The sequence below is a fragment of the Fulmarus glacialis genome, unplaced genomic scaffold, assembly GCF_000690835.1.
Source record: "Fulmarus glacialis isolate BGI_N327 unplaced genomic scaffold, ASM69083v1 scaffold19469, whole genome shotgun sequence".
NCBI lineage: Eukaryota > Metazoa > Chordata > Aves > Procellariiformes > Procellariidae > Fulmarus > Fulmarus glacialis.
This window is the reverse complement of record NW_009232830.1, coordinates 1-19,449: the sequence shown is the minus strand read 5'-3', so window position 1 is coordinate 19,449 and position 19,449 is coordinate 1. Positions and strand designations below refer to the sequence as shown.

The window sequence follows — 19,449 nt, the reverse complement described above, 5'->3', positions numbered from 1 at the left end:
TTATTTGTTTTGTTTTGTTCGTAGCCTAGAAGAAAGGAGGCTTTTCAAGTGAAGACAGGTGACATTTATGTGTTTAGAGATACTTTTTAAATGTGCTAATAGTTTCTTTTTCTTTTTTTTTCTTTTTTTTTTCTTTTTTTTCCTTTCAGGGCTAAATATCACAAATTAAAATATGGCACAGAATTGAATCAGGGAGATATGAAGCCACCAAACTATGATTCTGGTAAGAATTTGTTAAGAATGAATTCATTACTGGCATAAAAGCTTTACTGTGGTTTGTGCAAATGCTGAAATGATAGTGTTGATAAAATAAGCCACTTAATGGAAGCAGTGGGAATAGAGATAATTAATAAAAACTGTATTTTACTTTTATAAAATTAAAAATATATGCTAATGCTCTGAAAGAGTCTGTTAATAAATCAAATGAGTTTAGATTTAAGAAAACCCAAACCAACAAACTGCTCCTGGAGAGAATAATTTTTCTCTTCTGTAGGAATGTGTATGGATGTTTTGGAACAGGAAGATACTAGATTTATATCTATAGAATCCTTTTATCTTTGAATAACTCTTCTGAATAAAAAGTTAATGGCAAAGGACATGAAGTACATAGTACATAATTTTTTGTTCAATTACCTCAGTGGTATTCCAGGAGAAAAATAATGAAAGTGCATATTAGACATAAGTGAGAGTTTGAGACTGGGGAATTTATTTTCAAAATTCCAATGATCATTGGAAATGCATACAACTAACTTCAGTGCTATGCTGTGAGAGGACAGTTTTTCACCTTGGTCTCTGGGAAGCTGATTTGTTTTTCTAGAGGTTGCATCTCCTACTTCACACAAATAGTTCTAAGCACTGAACTTGAGGAGTTAAGAATTTGAATTACTTCCTTTCATCTCTATCTCCCTATCCTTTCCTCAGGAAAAAAAAGAAGGGGTACAGAGGTCTGGCTATAGGTCAGGCCCTTGAAAGGAGAAGCAATAGGTAATGATTTTTGTATCTCAGTCCCCTGATGCTGCTCCTACTACAGCAGTGGAACTAGAACCACCTGTACGTAAAGGAAGAATATAGAAAGTCTGCAGACCTCAGCTCTGTCATTTGGTTTGTGGAAGGGATGGTCTGGTTTACTGTCATGGTTCATTCTTATCTCATTGGATTCAGAAAGTCATTAAAAAAACCAACCAAACAAGCAAAAAATCCAACCCTACACCAACTAGTGAAACTTTACACCAGGCTTTTCTTGTCCAAGATACAATGAATTTTTGAGAAATTTTATTTCACATTATTATCAAGGTTATTTCCTCAACTGAAGAAATAGTTTAATTTGGTGTTACTAAGTGGAAGACCCCAATCTGTATCTGGACGACCAGAAAACTGTCCTGATCATACCAAGATCCTAGACATCCTTGGTTTTTGTAATTTCTCAGGATGCAGCTACAGCATGTTGCTCCAGTTTCCAGCTGAGGAATGTAGTGCAAGGCCTGGCTTGCCCAGCAGAGCTGTAGCCAGTGCATTACTTCTGCAAAGTGAACGTTAGTGGAATTACCTGTGTTAAAATTCCATTATCCTGATTTATCCCATTGCATTCTATATGTGTAGCTGTATTTGTTCTATATTGAAGCTGGACTGATTAAAGATATATACTTAAAATAGGAACTTTGTTATCATGCTCCTTTGGAGTTGTCTTTGATAGACACTTACTTGTATGTCTGTGTCTTCCCCCTGCCCCTGTTTTTCCTGCCCAGTCAGGAGAAAACGTGGAAGCATTTCTAGTAGTTCTTCCGAATGGGTCCTTGTTGTTTGTTTTCTTTATGATCTTAGGGACATGGTTTAGTGGGCGTGGTAGTGTTGGGTTGACAGTTGGACTCGATGATCTTAGAGGTCTTTTCCAACCTTTATGATTCTATGATCTCTTGGGGAGTCAGTAATACAGCTTAGAAGGAGGAGTTCAATCTCCTGATAAAGGGATGCTTGCTTTTTTTTTTTTTTACTGCTTGTGATATCTTCTGCTATTATTTGCTTATAATGCAAGTCCCTTCATTCTCATCTGTAAACCACTGTTACTGCTAGTGGTCATCAGTTTTGAGAAGACTAAGCAAAAGAGAATTCTTGGCTGTAGATATACTTCATAGTGCCTTCAGAAGAAGGGTTTTTGCTTTCAAAAGGAATTTTCAGGCAGATTTATCTCAGTCATGTTTTAATTCTTATAGACTGAGCTTTGGTAGTTGTGCATTGGGTCCAGCTGTGTTCAGTTGTTGCCAGAAAATCATTGTGCAATTGATTATTTCCTATGGTTGCTATTAAATGGATCTGTGAATTTGGGATGGATAAAATTCATATGGCTCTCCTTGCATGTAAATTCTGATTAGTCTTTGATAGTTTCTTTGGGTGGGTGGTGGTTTTTTTGTGTGTGGTTTTAATTCAGTTGTTTAAAGGTAAATGACTTCCTGGTCAGGACAATAGCTTTCCCACATCACATATCAAGTTACTCATAGGATTATACCACAGGTTTTTCTGGTTCTTAATTTTTGTTTACACAAGAAGATTGTTCATCCTTCAGTATTTGGACCACAAGGGTTTCAAGTTTTGTAGAGGCTTTCATGGATAATAAACCAAGATCTTTTATCTTGGGAAGCATATGCTTAGAATATCTCCTGAGGAGGGGAAAAAAACCACCACCATCATCTAGTATGAAGCTATATATGGAATAAATGTGTAGCTGTTGGTTGCCAGCATTCAGGTAGGTTTCTCACCAGAACAGCCACGTAATTTTTTTGTGGATTTTCCTGGAGTAGTACTGTTTGGATACAAATTTATGGTTGTGGAAAATGTGGTGAAAATTTTTCAACAGCTTTTCAGGTTAAAAAATAAACAAACAACCCCTGGTTTGGTTTTTGTTGTTTTTTTTTTTTTCCTTCCACAAAACTAATACAATATGGATGAATTTAAAGTTGATGTGAGTAGGTCTGTTGGTTTTATGTTGAACGGTGAAATATTAAGGAAATTGGTTGGACAGTAAGTTGTGAATAGATATGCTGCAGTTGCATTTGATGTTGTTAGCAGTTGAATATGTTTGTATTCAAACATAAGTAATGAGCAGCAATTATATCTTTATGTGTATGTCGTACTATAGTTATGTGCTATGTGCATTTTTTTCTTTCTCGATTGATTATTGGCACTTTGAATCTTTTGTTTCATTATTGAATAATCCCTAATCATTTTAAGACAAATCACATTTGTCTTTTCAAGTGGGTGGGCATGTTTTTAAAAAGTAAGACAAGAAAAAAAAATGTTTGTAATTAAATAATCTTTTCCAGATGAAGGGAATGAGACAGAGATTCAGCCACAACAGAACAGTCAGCTAATATGGAAACAAGGACGACAGCTGCTAAGACAGTAGGTGTTGAAAAAGGACTCAAATAACAAATGCAAGGGAAAGAATCTGGTAGTGAAATGTGATGATGGTGGTATTTGATTTTTTTTCTGTTAGATTTTCTTTCAAGAAGAGTTAGTGTGTGTGATGAAGTTCATTCAGCTTCTGCCCTACTTTTCCTAGATTTTTGAAAAAATTTAATATTTCAGAACTTCAGATGAGAAGCCTTGTCAAATCACAAACACCTAATCTCCTTTGCTTTTCTTTCACTGAGTATAATAAAACAATCTGCTTGGGAGAACAGTGGGTCATGACACTTTGCAATTCTTTTTGCAATTAAAAAAACACACACAAATAATTCTGTTAAGAGCTATGTAAAATAAAAATAACTGGTGTTAGAGAGGGATAACTTTTATTTTGGCCTGCTCGAGGTGCAGAAAAGACTAATATCCAGAAGGTTAGACTAGAAATTTTCTAATTCTCAGTTCATCTCAATGAAGCAAATGTCTGTTAATCTAAATTAGTTTTTGAATTGTGGTCATAATGAGTTAATTAATTTCCAAGATATTTGGTCACATTTTTGTGTGGGTTTTTTTTGCCTTGGTGCCACCCTTGATTTAAATTGAAGGGGTCTCTTAAAGACCTCTCATCAGAGTGTCCCTATCTGTTTTTTCATGCATTTGCCTCATCCCCTATGCTGATAGTTAGATTCTAAGGTCTTCTAATCAGCTAGCAAAACTTTTGCTTTCTAATTTTTTTTGATGTGTTACAGAGGATTAAATGAGGGGGAAGAGAGACAGTAGGGACAGTCTGGAGCTTATATTAAAGGACCTTTTTCCAAGGAACTATAAAAAAGTTAAATTTGTCTGTTGAATGGTTTGTACATACTTTTCTTTTGCAAGAGCTTAAATCTTTGCATGTATGTTGAATAGATGTAAATAAAATGGTCTTGACTTGGATCAGTGATTTTGAAGACAAGTCGTTCCTCCTCAGTGCAATTCATAAATAAGTGACCCAGTGCTGAATACAGAGTGCGTATTACTGACGGACTCTGTTTTGCATAGGTGATTTTTTTGATTTTTATATAGCCAACAATCAGTATTTCTCTTGTAATGTGGTTATGTGGAGGATACTGTTAAATAATTGGAGGAGAATGTTCTTGCAGGAAAAGTGCTGTCCTTGATTTGTAACAGCTGTTACTGTAAAATACCATCTCCCCTCTTTAGAATATTGACCATTTAATCAGTCAGGTCCTGAGAAGACAGTGCTATTAACTCCATATCCTAGAGGAAAGGACAGAGACCAATTTTTACTTTTTTTTTTTTTTTTTTAAAATCATTATTTTCCCCCTGTTTCCCCCAAAGTCAATATGGCATATTGATGAAAGAGCCAACTTTAGACCTTGAGGTTTTCATACAAGCTAGTCCAGGATTCTTGCTGCCCAGCCCTTATATGCAAGACAAATTAATGTTTTGCAGATCCATTGCAGAATAAGGAAAAGGCAAGACAAAGATTTTATCGAACCTAGTGTGTTATAAATAACAACTCTTACTAGTAGCTACAGCTACAGAATTTGTTTTTATTCCCTCTGTTTTCTAGGCTTCTAATAATGCTTATATAAGGAACATATCTGATACTTCGTGTAAGGCTTCGTGTGTAGTTTCCATGTGTTGAAGAATAAAATGGCCATGTTATACATGCAACTGTGGTGATTTTTATAAGCCAGTTGTAAATATTTTAATTGAAAGTGCTTTTCCATTCATTTTAGTAAATGCATGAATAACGTATTGTATAACCTCTGACTGCTAGGCTCTTTGATTTTTTTTTTTTTTTTTTTTTTTTTTCCCCTCCCCCCCCCTCAGTGACTGTAGAGGCTGGTACTGCAAGAGGCGATCCCTCTGCAGCTGGTACAGGGTGATTGATAAGCATGTTTCATTAGTACAGCACCATACTTTGCTATGCTAAGGGGTTGAAGATGAGTTTAGGGAGAAGTTTTAATTTACTGTTTTGAATAAGTGAGATGTGCTTGGAAGATTAGCATGAGTTCTGTTCCTACAGGTATCTACAAGAAGTGGGCTACACCGACACAATACTGGATGTGAAGTCAAAACGAGTACGAGCTTTATTGGGCCTCTCAAGTGATGCTTCAGAGAAGGAAAACAGAAATCAAGAGCCAATGGTAAATGGCACAGAGGGCCAGATTAAAGAAAACACAATGATTGGGTAAGCATCAAGATGACATTGTTATCTTTCTACATAAACGCACTTAATGGTGTAGAACAAATTTTTGTTTACTGAGAAGATTTCAGGATTTTTTCCCTAGTTGGAGATTAGAGCAATTCTAACTAATTTTATTACATTAAACCGTAAGTATGGAAGTAACTTCTAAGATTCACAGCTTAAAAGCACCATAAGTTTTTTTTCAGTTGGATGGCAGCACAAAGTCAAATCAAGTCTCTTTGAGATACAATTGCTAAGTGGTTAGAGGTCAGTATTGTTTCAAGTTAACGGTTTATTTGTATTGCTGGAAACTTTACTGTATCGATTACAGGCTTTGCTCTTCTGGTCTATGCTGACTATGACATGGTAATCAATATGAGATAAAGGATTTTTTTGACTGGATCTGAGAAACAAAGTCACTTGTTACATTCTGATTCCTGTAAGTTTTTGATTTTCCACTAATGGATACAGATGTGAATGTGACTGAAATGCAAGGTATTCATTTCTATCTTTCAAAGTCAGTCAAGGAGAGTAAAAGTTTGTTGTGCTTACTTTCGCTTTTAAGAAATGTTGAAAACATAAGAGGCTTTTTTTCCATTTTCTTCTCTTTTCCATGCAGAGTTTAAAAAAAAAAAAAAAGTAAGTTAAATCTGAAACTTAACTGTAGATGCTTCAGGAAAACAATCTGTTTGTTCTTGTTTAAGATACTGTAGTTGGAAAACTTGAAAAATAATGAAAATTATGCAGAATTGTTTGTCTGAACAATGCATGAGTTAGCTGTTCCCAGTTGTTTGTGCAGCATCAGCAAGCACAGCTTTCGTCAGAAATTCTCCCTCTTTTTTCCTTTTCTATACTGATGTGGCAAAATTCAAGACTTTTTTTCCTAAGGTCTAATACTGTTATATGACACATTCTATCTTTTAAAAAGCATTTTTAAAGTTTCATTACACCCAGCAGATAGCTGCAGTAACTTCAGGCCAAGAAGTTACATAAGGGCACAAGTTCATTGTTATGTAATTAAATTTAATGCTGCGAGGTGGAAAATTTGAACGTGTGAGAAAACCCGCAAGCTACTAAAATACTGTGCTGCTATGTAGTTGACAAGCTGTATCGTTTATGTACAGCAGCTTTGTCTTTGAAGAACAAGGAATGCTTGATAGATGACAATAACAATTTTAGTTCAATTTCTGGTGAAGGGGTCACTTCTCAGGGGAAGTGGGTAAATAAAGCTCCTCTTCTTACACTTTAAAATTTATTTAAATGTGTTTACTTCGGTTTTGAAACAGATGGATATATTTATAAGGTAGTTATTTGATCATGAAATGGTTGGACAGCGGTTTTGATGTAGCAGTTCTGGATAAATTTGCATTTCTTTCCTCTCTACTTGCTTTCTGGATAGATCTGATACTAGGTTTAACACTTTGTACTCTACCCCATGGCTGAGGATATGCACTGGTGGAGAAAAATGAGTTCACTTCCATTGTGGCACTGCAAACTTGTCAGCTGCAAGGCTGGTCAGGCTGCACGCTTTGAGAAACTGTTTTCATCTCACTTGTGATGCATAAGATGCGGACTGTATTAGAAAGCTTAGGGGACCATTTTGATACATGATGTGCGAGAAGTGACTCCAGGGTTTTCCAGTGGAAAAATTTTTCAGGGATCTTGTTCAACATAGTCACATCAGTCTTCATGGGTGATTTTGTGTTTCTGGATGTCAGCTGAGATCTCCCTCCCTGAGAGGAAAAAGTTGGGATTTTACTGAAATTGCTTGGTCAATCTGAGTACAGGACTAGCTTTCAATGCTGTGATTCTGGGTGTTTCAAGTTTGCTTTCAGACCACCTCTTTCAATTTTCCATGCAGGAGGCGTTCTGTGGCTTTCCCCTCAGCAGAGACTGCCTGTTATTTAACAGCTATTTCATCTTGTGCTACTAGATACTGTAAAATGTTACACCTCACTGTTTCTGTGGCATGTGGCACTGTTCACCTCCTTCCAACTGCATCATCGCTTGCCTCAGAGATATCAAAGTGCAGCTTTATGGCAGATGGGGAGTCAAAAATGAGATGAGATGTTGTTCTCTATTAGCTCATACTTACCTCTTATCTGCCTCATCTATTGTCAGCATTACCTAAACATGTATAGAACAGCTTCTTTTTGAGGAGTATTAACATTGAATAGGTGACTAAGATTTAAGGCACATGGACCTTGCTCCTGATCCCAATTGGAATTCTTACTGAATGTTTGAAAACTAAATTCAACACTTTTCTACCCAGTTGGCAGAACTGGGAAAAATTTAGGTGGCTCAGCTAAATTCTGGATCACAGTTGAGGTAGGGGCAGTCTTTGAAGCAACCTCTCCAGTGCTAGACTGCTTACTGGGAAGGCGAAAAGATTGGTGGTTCTTTTAGCAGCATCTTGTTATTCCTAGCATGCATGTAAAGTGAGAAGAGGATTGGGGCCACAGCAAGCTTGGCTGGTTGGAAGGAGTGCGATGAACAAGTGCCTGCAGTTTGGTAGTGGTAGAGGACAAAAGTTACGGTGAGAGATTGGAAGAACAAGAAACCAACCAAAACCTTAGTGCAATCCCAGGAAGTTTAAGGACATATGTGTGTGTGTGCCAGGACCACCAGACATTGGGACAGTTGCAAACGAAAATGCATATGGAAGATGCTCTGTGGCTTGTACGGATACAGTGAAACTCTTTGTAGGAGAAAGCTCTGCTATCGCCACGGAAGCCTGTGAACTGCTCAAGCCAATGCAGTTTGGCAAATTCTGTGGTTCAAAACATTTAATGAACATTGATGTCAAATACCTGCTAGCAAGTCTGAGGCTAGTGGTCAACCTTGAAGATGTTTTAGTTACATTTGAAGAGGAGAGTGCTAGACAAAATGTAATGCGTAGAAATGAATCTAGTCTAAGAAGGAATACCTCTGTTAAAGTGAGAAAACCCCACTCATAGAACATTTTATGTTTGATCTTGGAAGAACTGCATAATATTGTGGACCCAGCTGAGACTGTGGATTTTAAGTCTGATTTTTAGAAAAATGTTTACATGGAAGGAAGAATGTGAGAAGTGGAGTACAGGGATTGAATAAAGAGAAAGCTTGTGGGTGAGAAACAATGAAGACAAATCAATAAGAGTTTGGAAAGAATGTGAGTGAATGTGATGAAGATGATGTACAATAGAGGGGAAAACGGCACAGTGAAAAACAGAAGGAAAATGGATACAATGTTGCATTTCAGGAACAGGAAAATGGAAGGCACATTAGCTTTAAATTTCCTTAAAGATTTCTCCATATAGCAATGTAAATTGCAGAAGGAACAGATTGGCTAAATTGCCTTCTGTACAACTGAACACTTGTGATAAATCCCAAAGAAAGTAAAAAAGATGGTATCTGATGCTTTTATGCTGGCATATGGTTACCTCTTTGGGAGGAGAGAGGGGGTAACGGAAACAAGAAACAAAACTTCCTTTATGTTTTGACTATTGTTTATTAGTAATCAACCAGTACTTTCTCAGTGAAATGAAGGTGGTGGAGAACAAAACAAATCGGTACTGAGAGAAGTTCCAGTAAAAGAATAGAAGAGCTGACGTACTTCTCAACACAGATTTTAGCACAGTTTTTCTGTAAGCTCAGCCTCCTTCAGCAGTACCTCTGATCTACCTCTGACTGTACTTCTAACAACAGCAGATGCCCGCACTTTTTTTTTTTTGTGGAAATGCCTTTGATTGTTGTGAGGGTAAGCCTTGGCATTTTTCCTCTGACCCCAAGGATGTGTAAAGTGTATACTTCGTGGTGGGTAGGGAGGATATTCCTCCTCTGCTCAGCTCACTACATCTTTTTACAAGTTGTCTGTTATACCAGAACTTGTCTGTTATACCAGTTATATCTTGTTGTCTGTTATACCTACTTCAACAGCCGGGGTTCAGTTACTCAGTGCTGTGATATCGACACTAAGTCGAGCCTTTTTATGGGAAAGGCTGGTGAGAATGTTTGGGGTGATTATTGTGAAGTTGATGCTGTTTACTTTGGTATGTAGAAGTATACAGTAGTTACTGTAGTGCAAATACTTAAGACAGTATTTATTTGCAGCAGGCAATATGTAACCTGAATTCTGCTAGGCTCCAGTTATTTTAGAAAATTGCCATCTGGTCCCTCGTACCTCTCAGCTTAATTTTGTATATCTTAGAGGGTTGCAGTCACATCAGAGAGCTCCCCCCACCTCTTCATTTTTTTCTTCTTTTGGTACAGTGATGAACAAACTACTGTTGTCTCAAAGCCTTTTAAAGCCAAATCAATTTCTCTTCTTACTATTAGTAGCCTCAGTCTTCATGTGTTACTAGCTGCTACCTCTGTGGCCAAACTTGTATTCTTACATTGCCTATTTATTTGCTAATATACAGATCCTCTTGAAAACTTTAGCACTCAAGACATCATGTGGATTTTGAATGCACCCTGCAAGATTTTGATTCCGTAAATGAAATATTAATATGATAACCTGAGATAGATATAGTCCTGTTTCCACTTATTTCATGGAATTTAAAAGGGAATCTGTTTTCAGTTTCTTCAATCAGCTCACTTGCGTTACAAAAGATAAGTACCACTTGGCATGACTGGACTCAAAAATAGAAACTAAAATAATAACTTTATAATAATGGTTGAAATTCTTAACACCTGCAGTGAGAGGAATGGGTGCTTTCCCACAACAAACTGAAACAGAAATGTCACTTGTAGCCTTGAAAACATGAGAGTATTTAAGTATCTTTGGTTCACTTATTACCTCATTTTTTTAATAGCTTTATCTTACTGACTGAAACCTAAACAGTCAAATTAGTTTATCTTCTTGAAGGTGTGTATTTGACTACCATTTGATATGAGTGGAAGCAAATATAATAAAGGAATAGAACTGGAAAGGAATGAGGGTATACCAAGCATATGTATGTATATACACATAATATATATGGATGTGTGTATATATAAAAAACAATATAGATAAATTATCTGAGTTCTTGCTAAGGGTTTGATCATTAGACCTATATTTAAATAGCCAATAGAAACTTTTAAAAGAAAAATGATCTTAAGTTATATATCGGTCTCTCTCAGAAACTGATTTACTGCCCCTTTTTTTTTCTGTTGAACCACATATGGCTTCCACTGCCTATACTTTACATGAACAAAAAGGCATCAAACCTCAACATTGAGAGCAAATTCAAAGACCTTTTCAAAGATTAAAATTAAACATTTTGAAGACCTTATCTTTCTGATGTTCAACAAATCATTTCAACTGACACTTCAGCGAATGAACTTCTATACCAGGAGGCCTTGAATAACTCTTTTGCATCTCTAAATATTATTAACACTGACCCATGTAATGAAAATGCTGCATACTGGCTGATGAATGTTGTGTGTTGACTAAGCTTATAAAATGGTTTATCTGGGAATATATCTCTGAATTTAACAACCTGAGGTAACATCTGCCATGAAAAAGATATCCAAAATAGTATGCGAGACTAAAATACTGAATTACAAAAAGAAAAAAAATCCAAAATCTGTTTGCTTTATTCCCTTTACCGCTGTTTTTTCCCCACCTTTTTCCTGTTTGTCCCTGCCTCCATTTTGCAGTGACCTAACAGGCATTTCAGAGATACCTGATTTAGGCTAGACCTGGACGCTTTCAACTGATGCATTAAAGCAGAAAAAAAATAGATAAATTGGGGTTTTGTGTGAAGAAGGTAGTACCAATGGACCACTCTTCATTTCATTGGCACAGATCTATGGCTTAAGGGTTTGAGGGATGCTTCTTGGAAATGTCACATAAGACTCATGGTATGGCAGGAATGGGGAGAAAGAGACAGAGAAGTAGTGCAGTGGGAAAGAGAGAAGCAAAGAGAGGGGAGGTGAATGGAGAAATAACTTAAAAAGTTACTTCGGTTCTTCAAACATTGAATTTTTTTTTAATTTTTACTCTTAAAAAGCTTGTTTATTTGACATATTATAGTTATCTGACTAGATTTGGCAAGAGAAGTGGCCTTTCCTTTTTAAATGGCATTCCTTCGTGATTCCAGTTTACATCCAAACCATTTTGTAAGTGTTGCTTACCAGTTGTAGTATGTATTGCACTGGTTCTTGCATTGTGTGGTGTGAATTCATAAAAGGTTTCGAAGGTTGTGACAGACTGTCTAGCCTGCCCCATGTTCCTTGTGTGTAAATTTTGATGATTGTAAGTGTTCCATAGTTTTATAAATTATTAGTTATTTTCTGTGCTGCATTATGAAAGATTTTGCACAGTATTGAAGATTGAACAAACTGTTCTTAAAGACAGTCCTCATAGAAAGGAATACATTTGAATCTGCATGCATTTATTTACTGCGTCCAGTTTGAAAGAACTCAACTAGCCACATTGAAAAGACTGTGTTAAAACATGAAATAACTAAATTCTATGGGGAGTTAATAAAACTTACGACCTTGTAGTAGCACATTTTGATATTAGGAGGAAACTGAGCCAAAGAAAATGGCTCAAGAAAGAGTATGCTAGAATAGCTGTTTGAATGCTGGGTCACAACAGGCTTTTTCCTGTGTAGGCCCTCAGAAACATTTCTCAGCCTAAGCTGAACTTGTGTTTATTTAACTTTACTGTGGTATTTCTTCCTGGTTCTGAATTTATCAATAAAATCTGGTTTTATTTGAGATAACTTGTGCATGTCTTGGATAAAACAAACAAACAAAAAACCCCTCTATTTCTTCCTTTGGGGGAGTAGTAGGACCGAGGCAGCTAAAGGCCTTGTGGTTGGGCAGTTCATGGGAGAAGTTTGAGAGTCTCCCTGGACATGACCACAGACTCCCAAGAGTTATTATCAACAAAGGAGAAGGTAATGATAGAAATATTGAATGTGTTGGTTACAAAGAAAATACATGTCTGTAATGTGGCTTTAGTCTAAGTTAAACTTGACTTTGCAATATGAAACGTTGTGGATCATGTTCGGAGCAGGAAAGGTATCATCAATGTGCTGTTTTAGTTTCCACATAACAACTTCACCTTTCCTATAGGTTATGTATGGTTTCTACTTTTCACTCAGTGAGAAACTGGATTTATGTTACGATCCTGAATATTACATGTTGAGAGCCAATTGAACACTATACATTTTGTAAAGCTGCTAATATTTTGATGTCAGGGCCAACTGGATTTTTACACAAAATACTTGTCTTGAGCCATGTGGCTGTAGGGCAGAAAATGAAGCGCTGAGGCCCAGTGAGAGCCATGCTTGCTTTAAATAGTACATGTGGAATATCCACAAATCATATTTCTTAGATTTCATGGGAAGAGATTATTATTATTTTTAGTCTTAAAGGGGCCAAGGGGTTAAGACAAATCTGAATAATTGAACAGCCTGTAAAATACAAGTTGGGATGAGATTTTCAGAGCAGTCACAGCTGCAGAAAATTCTGGCAACTGGGGAGAAACTGGGGAGAAAAATATTCATGTCAGTACTTCGGTTACCAGCCCATTTGTAACAAGAATTTTGTGTTTTAAACAGGAAAAAGTGTCTTGTCTTTGGGGATCAGAAGTTCCCTGTCTCAAGAGTAACATTAGCAAAATTTATGCGCTGCCTATCCGTTAATAGTAAGATGGAAAACCCAGCAGCAGTAGTGTAGCTACACTTTACTTTCTGGCACTACTTATTGTTCTTGTTACGCTTGTGACAAGCAGTTAGTCCTGTTGTACTTAATCATGCGCAGACACAACTAGCAGGTAATCTCTCTGCCCCAAAGACTTTCCTGTCTAATTGGATAAGGCTACTGGAGGGAAGGATGTAATGCACAGAGTTAACAGTATCTGATAGAAGATGTTATATTGGTTACCTTTTTTTTTTTTTTTTTTTTGATTTAGGTTTGGTTAGGAAGTGGTAAGTCAACTGGGATGAAACCCTCAAGGAAAGAAGGCAGGGTTAGGTACTGGGGAGAAAACCATGCAATGGTGCTGTTGCAGAGTATGGTTGAGGAAAGAGCAGTGGGAAAGAGATTAAAACAAGCAGCTGAGTAGCACAGGGTTGAGGAAGTCCTGCCAAAATCTGGTTGCTCTATGCTGTCTGCTTTGGCAGCTTCTGTAGCTACTCCTGCTATCTGGGGTTTCTGGCTTGTTCTTCCCCAGCAGTTTTTCTTTAGACAGTATGGCTGGGGAAGAAGGAAAAAGCAACACCTAAGTTCTTGCACTTTGAAAGTTATGTCCTTCCTTACATACGTTTTGATCCAGGACAGTCCAGTAAAGAGGCATTGTCCTTTTTGAGACCTTTTTAGTTTTTTTGGTCTCCATTTATTTGCAACAGGTCCTGAACCTTGCCATAGTCTTGCCTCACTCGTGCCTGTAATACTACAGTTCATGTATCAGTCCCTGCCTTTGGAGCTCCATTCTATTGTTTTCACCCATTAATTTTTTAAAAAGTATTCTAGACTACAAAAGCCCTGGAGATGTTGAGTTGTGTTTCTTTTTCTAAAATGGAATTTAAAGTAATTTATTATACTACCTTATCTCTCAATATATTTTTACCACTTTGGCTTTTTTATGTTGCTTTGTGAATGACACCATAAGAGAAACAAACTAAACAGATGGAAAATAATGAAACAAGCAAGCTTCGAATTGCCATCAAAGTACATAACATAAATTAGCTAAGGCTAGACATTTTCTTAAGTATATTTTACAGTATCCCTGATTGTTCATGCTGACAGTAATATCTAAAATGCATTATGTTTATGTACTGCTAAAGGATGAAAAATAGCTAAATGAAAAATAGCAAAATTACTGAGTTACTTTTGATTTGACTGCTAAAGTGTATTGGGGTACAATATAGCCAGTCAACGTGTCTGTCAGCTTGAAGCTTCTTTTCCCTGTAGAACCTTTAAATAGTTTAAATATTCTGTCACTTCTGTTTTCTTTTTTTGGTTCTTACGAATTCTTTCATGGAAGTTGTGCCTTAGCACAAATAATCTTCTTTGGTACTATGCTGACTTTGTACATTTTTGTACTGTGCAAGAGTTTTGAAATATATGATAAACTACTGTGTTTTCCAATGCATGAGATGCCTTTTACCCCCTTGTGTAAACAGAGATATACAATTATGTATATATCCTGCCCACTAAAGTATGTAAGAATGAATATGATAGTTGAATTCAGACCAGTTACTTAAAAAAGATATAACCTTCTCTTTCGGTGATCACTTTGAACTTCAGTGTGAGAGAGCCTGATTTAAGATCAAATGAGTACAGAACCAAATGTAGGTATGAATTACTGCAAATACTTGTACCTTACCTGTAGAAGGATATCTGTCTCTTAATAACAAGTTCTGTTGATTAAAATTTTGTATTCTATGTTTGGTATTAGTTCATATGTTGCTATTTACTGTAGCACGCTAATAGTTGCTAATATAGATCAGCAGCCATGATGTTTTTACATGGCAAATTTTTACACAGCAAAATACAGAAGAAAAAAAACAGAAATAAAATTGTGGTTGGATGATTTAGTCCACTAAAAGTTGACCAGGACACACAAAATTTGCTGGAAATCAGGAAGTTAGTCAAGTGAAGCCCATTACAAGTTTTGTCTTATCAAGATTTGTGTGTTGGAAACAGCAAAATAACAGTACCATAGGATTTCTGTGAAAATGTACATTATTACTACAGATTCATGAGGTATTATAGTCTGCCAAAGTAGTGATTACTTAAGGAAAAAGAAAAATATTACAGAGTGCTTTCAGGTTTGTCATAGAAACAAGAAGGTCGAAATACTGCAGGAAGCAAGGCAAATTGGAAGCATGTTTGAGGTTGTTCTTATCTAAGATAAGATATGGGAATGTGGAAGGAATATTCTCAGTAAAACCAGTGACCATGAAAACATACTGTACATCACGGTATATTATGGTGCTATGTATGTGGCATATCTAATGGCAAGTGAAATCTTTATTGGTGTTTTTGGGCCGTAAAGATGAGTAAATGAAAAAAAGGTAGAATAGCAAATTGTCTTAATGAGATGCAGACATATTGGGGCTATGAAGAAGCCACTTTTGCTAATTGTTGTCGTGTAAGCATAGAACTGCTTGAGCAGAGACTGCGTGAAGAAGGAAGTGTGCTGCTTATCACACCTTATTACACATCAGAGCTTTTGCCCTTGGATGTTTCCTGTAATAAACCTTTGAAAAACGTTATGAAGAAACACTGGAATAAGTGGGTGATGGCCGGCTAACCAGGTGTTTACACTGCAGGGACTTTAAAAGACCTTACTATATAGGCTTGTTAGTTGATTGAACCTTTTGAAATGGGTCATAGCAGACGCAAAATGTAGCATTAGTAAGGCACTTGCTGATAGTAAGGGTGATTGTACAAGACAATTTAGAGCTACGATTCTGAAAAGAGAGAGAGACACTTCTATTGTTTCAGTGGTTGTGAAAATCAAGATGACGTGCATTTAGTGATGAACTATGAAAAACAGACTACTGATTAAAGGTAAGAAAACAATAAAGCTTGTCTTTACTGCTGTAAAGTCATATAAAGAATGTACAAGGTTTTACTGAAAGTAATCATTACAATTCAAACTGAATAATTTTTTTTCATCACTTTATCTCTGAGGGATTGATGGAGAAGTGTGTCTTCTGCATAGAAAGCACAGTACCTGTCATTAATTTTGGGATTGCTTTAATTGTACTTTCATCAGAGTTTTAATAATGGTTACAGTCCTGCTTCTTGGATTCTTCCTCTTCAGTTGTTAATATGCCAACCCTTATGCTTCCTGTTCTGAGGCACTGCCTGAATTCGTGCCAGTGCAGTCATAATTTTACCCAATCTTCATCTGTTTCCTTATTTGTTTAATGTTAACATCTACGTAAATGTTACTTAGTCATCAATGATATTTTCCCATTATATTGTTTTATAGTGGCAAATTTACCATGTCTCAAAAGTTAATGAATGATAGATCTAGAGTTTGATATTTCCCAGCAAGGTGAGGAACATCAGATAGCAGCAGCAAAGTTTTCCTGTACCCTGATGTACATGTGGGAGGCCAACTTAGTAGCGGTAACTCATGTCCTTGTTGCTGAGACTTTCATTGATGGTATATCAGTATTGATATGTTGCTTTTGGGCACATATCAGATGAATGTTGCTTTAAAATGCTTTTCAAATGAAAAATTGGAGTGTCTGTCCTGGTAATTGCAGCTGGATGAAGAGTAATTGTTGGTTCTAATAAGTTTATGGATAATGTTTAGTTTTTTAATCCACAAACATTTTTACCTGTAATAGTCCATTTTTACCTGTTGGCTTATTTTAGTCTCGTGTGTTGTTGGACATCATAATACAGAACAGACTGGTAATTGGAAAAGTGACTTTGTTATGATTTCTTTTGACGCATGATGGTGGTTGTTGTTGTTGTTTAGGAAACCTGAATTGACTGACTCTGCCTCTCTGCTAGAGACCTTCAAGTTTCTTGAAAATGCAGCTGCAGACTTTAGTGATGAAGAAGATGAAGAAGATATTGAAGGAAGAGAGAAAACAATCATTGATACCGCAACAGTGAGTGGAAAAAATAATTGAAAAAGTTACGAAGAACAGAAAAAGTGAGATTAATGAGATGCCTATATGCAAAGTATATGACTGTGTATGTACACGTGCAAATCATTAATGCATCTTTATGATGGTCTGTCCAAGCATGTGTGCGTAAGAGGAATTATATATGCATTTCTGAGTTTGTGCGTACAAGTTAAGCTTTACCATCTTTATTGCTTTAAGTTTGCAGTGACAGATTAAAATTTTTTAAATTGTCCTTCTACTATACTATACTGCCTAGTATTTTTGATATATATTGGATACAATTTTTAAGCTAGCAGATGTCCTTTTTTACAATTTTCAGCTTAGTTTGAAGGTATTGTTTGTAATGTTGCATGTCAAAAATGCATTGTTTCTTGAATGTTTATAGAAATGTATTGATATTTAAAATGACTTGTTGAAACTTATCCTTGTAGGGTACAGAACTGAAATACCACATTTCTCTTTAAATAGCTTGTGGAAGGAGGAAAAAGTGTAACTGGAAAAACTCTAACATGTGGTTAATAAACTTGTTTGTTTGTTTATTCAGTCAAATACCTGAAAGTTCCTCATGATCTATACTTAGCTATATGATTTAGTCATACGATCACATAAAATAGATACATACAATCAGTACTCAATTTTATCCTCTTCTTTTCAAAATTAGAATTTATTCAATGAGTTGTGTTTTCTAACAATTGAAGCAGTTAAGAGTTACGATGAATGTGATTGTTTCTATGATCAGTTTTAAGAATGAACACTTAAAAAAACGTCAGTTTTATAGAGTTTTTAAAGAGTATCTTTGTAAACTTGTTCCTGTCATCCATGGGCTGTGAACTAATGTCTGAGAATCTTCGGTAAAATCGTCTGTAGTATGGTGTGTTCAGTAAGCCTGCTGAAGAAATGAAACTTGAAGTTTAGAATTGCTTCAGATTTTGAAATTGGTTTATTGTAGTTAGGGGAAACAGTCATTCATCCTCATGAACTATGGGATGTTGGCCTGTGTATTGAAGTCTTTTCAGACTGACCCTTAGCAAGTTTCCGAGTCAAAATATTGTGACGAATGTAATATTTCTTGTTCTGTAGAAGTAAAATTTATGCTACAGATTTCATGTATCACGGCATCAGCTCACCTGTTAGTCAAATAACTGTAAAGTATCTAGTCCATTTTGATTGTTGAGGGAAAAGTAAATTTATTGCAGAAAGTATACAATGACGTCCTTCATTAAAATATGTAATTTTTCTTTTACCAAAATTTGGTAATTTTTTTTTACCAAATTTGTTTTTGAATTTGAAAGGGAAATGCGGTTTAGACATGGAAGTACCATGTTTAAATAACAATAATATCCGAGGAAGTATTCAGGATGGAATAATTTTTGCCAAATCTAAGCAAATTAGCTCTTGTCAGTTGTGGTTTTTTTCCCTAGACTTGTCTTTTGGTCCACATGTAGAGTGATTTCAGAGGTGAGAGTTAAAAAGGCTATTTTAAGAGAAGCAGTGTGAGTTTGGTTTTACTGAAGTCCTTTCTACTGCATTCTAGGTTTTTTGTTTGTGGGGTTTGTGTGGGTTTTTTTAATCTGTATTAAGAGAAAGTTTGTAGTTTTCTGGTATTAAAAAAATAGTAGTGATCTAGGTCAGTGTAGATTCATTATCAAGTGATTGATTATTGGTGGTCACAGGAAGAAAGATCCACAGACAAATTTCATTTTGACTTAGACATTTGAACAAAATGTGTATGCTTATTCCAGATTCGCTTATTAATGTATACTTTGCTGCTGCTTCTTCAACATCCTGTTAGGATTTTGCATAGAAGTCAAGAGAGTACTGCTCGATATAAAGATGTGCATGTAACTTAATTCAGCTTTTTTCTTTCCTTCCTGACCTTTCAGATTGTAAGGAAAAGAGTTCTGTCTGACAGCAGTGAAGACAGAGATACAGAAGAAGCTTTGAAAGAGTTTGACTTTTTGGTTACCTCAGATGAAGGTGATGGGGAATCGAGAAGTTCAGGAGATGGAACAGACTGGGGTAAGGAAATTTAATGGATTGTACCAGGAGAAAAAAAATTGTGCTAAGAATATATTGTGAGTGATTGATTGATTGAGATCTCTGTCACGATCACAGCACCTTTTGAGTATTCCTACAGTAAATAATTGGCAGACTGAAGTCCTCTTGACATAATATTCTCATTTTTCTGTATACTGCTTTAATGTAAGGATTCTTCAAGGTTTATGCTTCTGGTCATTGTCTTTTTCCTTTTCTTTAATGATCATAGAATCATAGAATCATTAA

General features: G+C 36.0%; 1 protein-coding gene across 1 annotated transcript in view; it reads left to right on the top strand.

The window, feature by feature from the left end:
- The window catches only part of LOC104082107 (striatin-like), a gene marked incomplete at its 3' end in the record, with an annotated part of 20,504 nt that extends 1,319 nt beyond the window's left edge, over positions 1-19,185 (top strand). Inside the window, exons 3-7 of the mRNA XM_009585093.1 lie at positions 150-223; positions 3,318-3,396; positions 5,432-5,596; positions 17,013-17,148; positions 19,050-19,185. Coding sequence (XP_009583388.1) covers positions 150-223; positions 3,318-3,396; positions 5,432-5,596; positions 17,013-17,148; positions 19,050-19,185 — 590 coding nt within the window. The remainder of the gene's footprint in view (positions 1-149; positions 224-3,317; positions 3,397-5,431; positions 5,597-17,012; positions 17,149-19,049) is intronic.
- Positions 19,186-19,449: the final 264 nt, after the last annotated feature.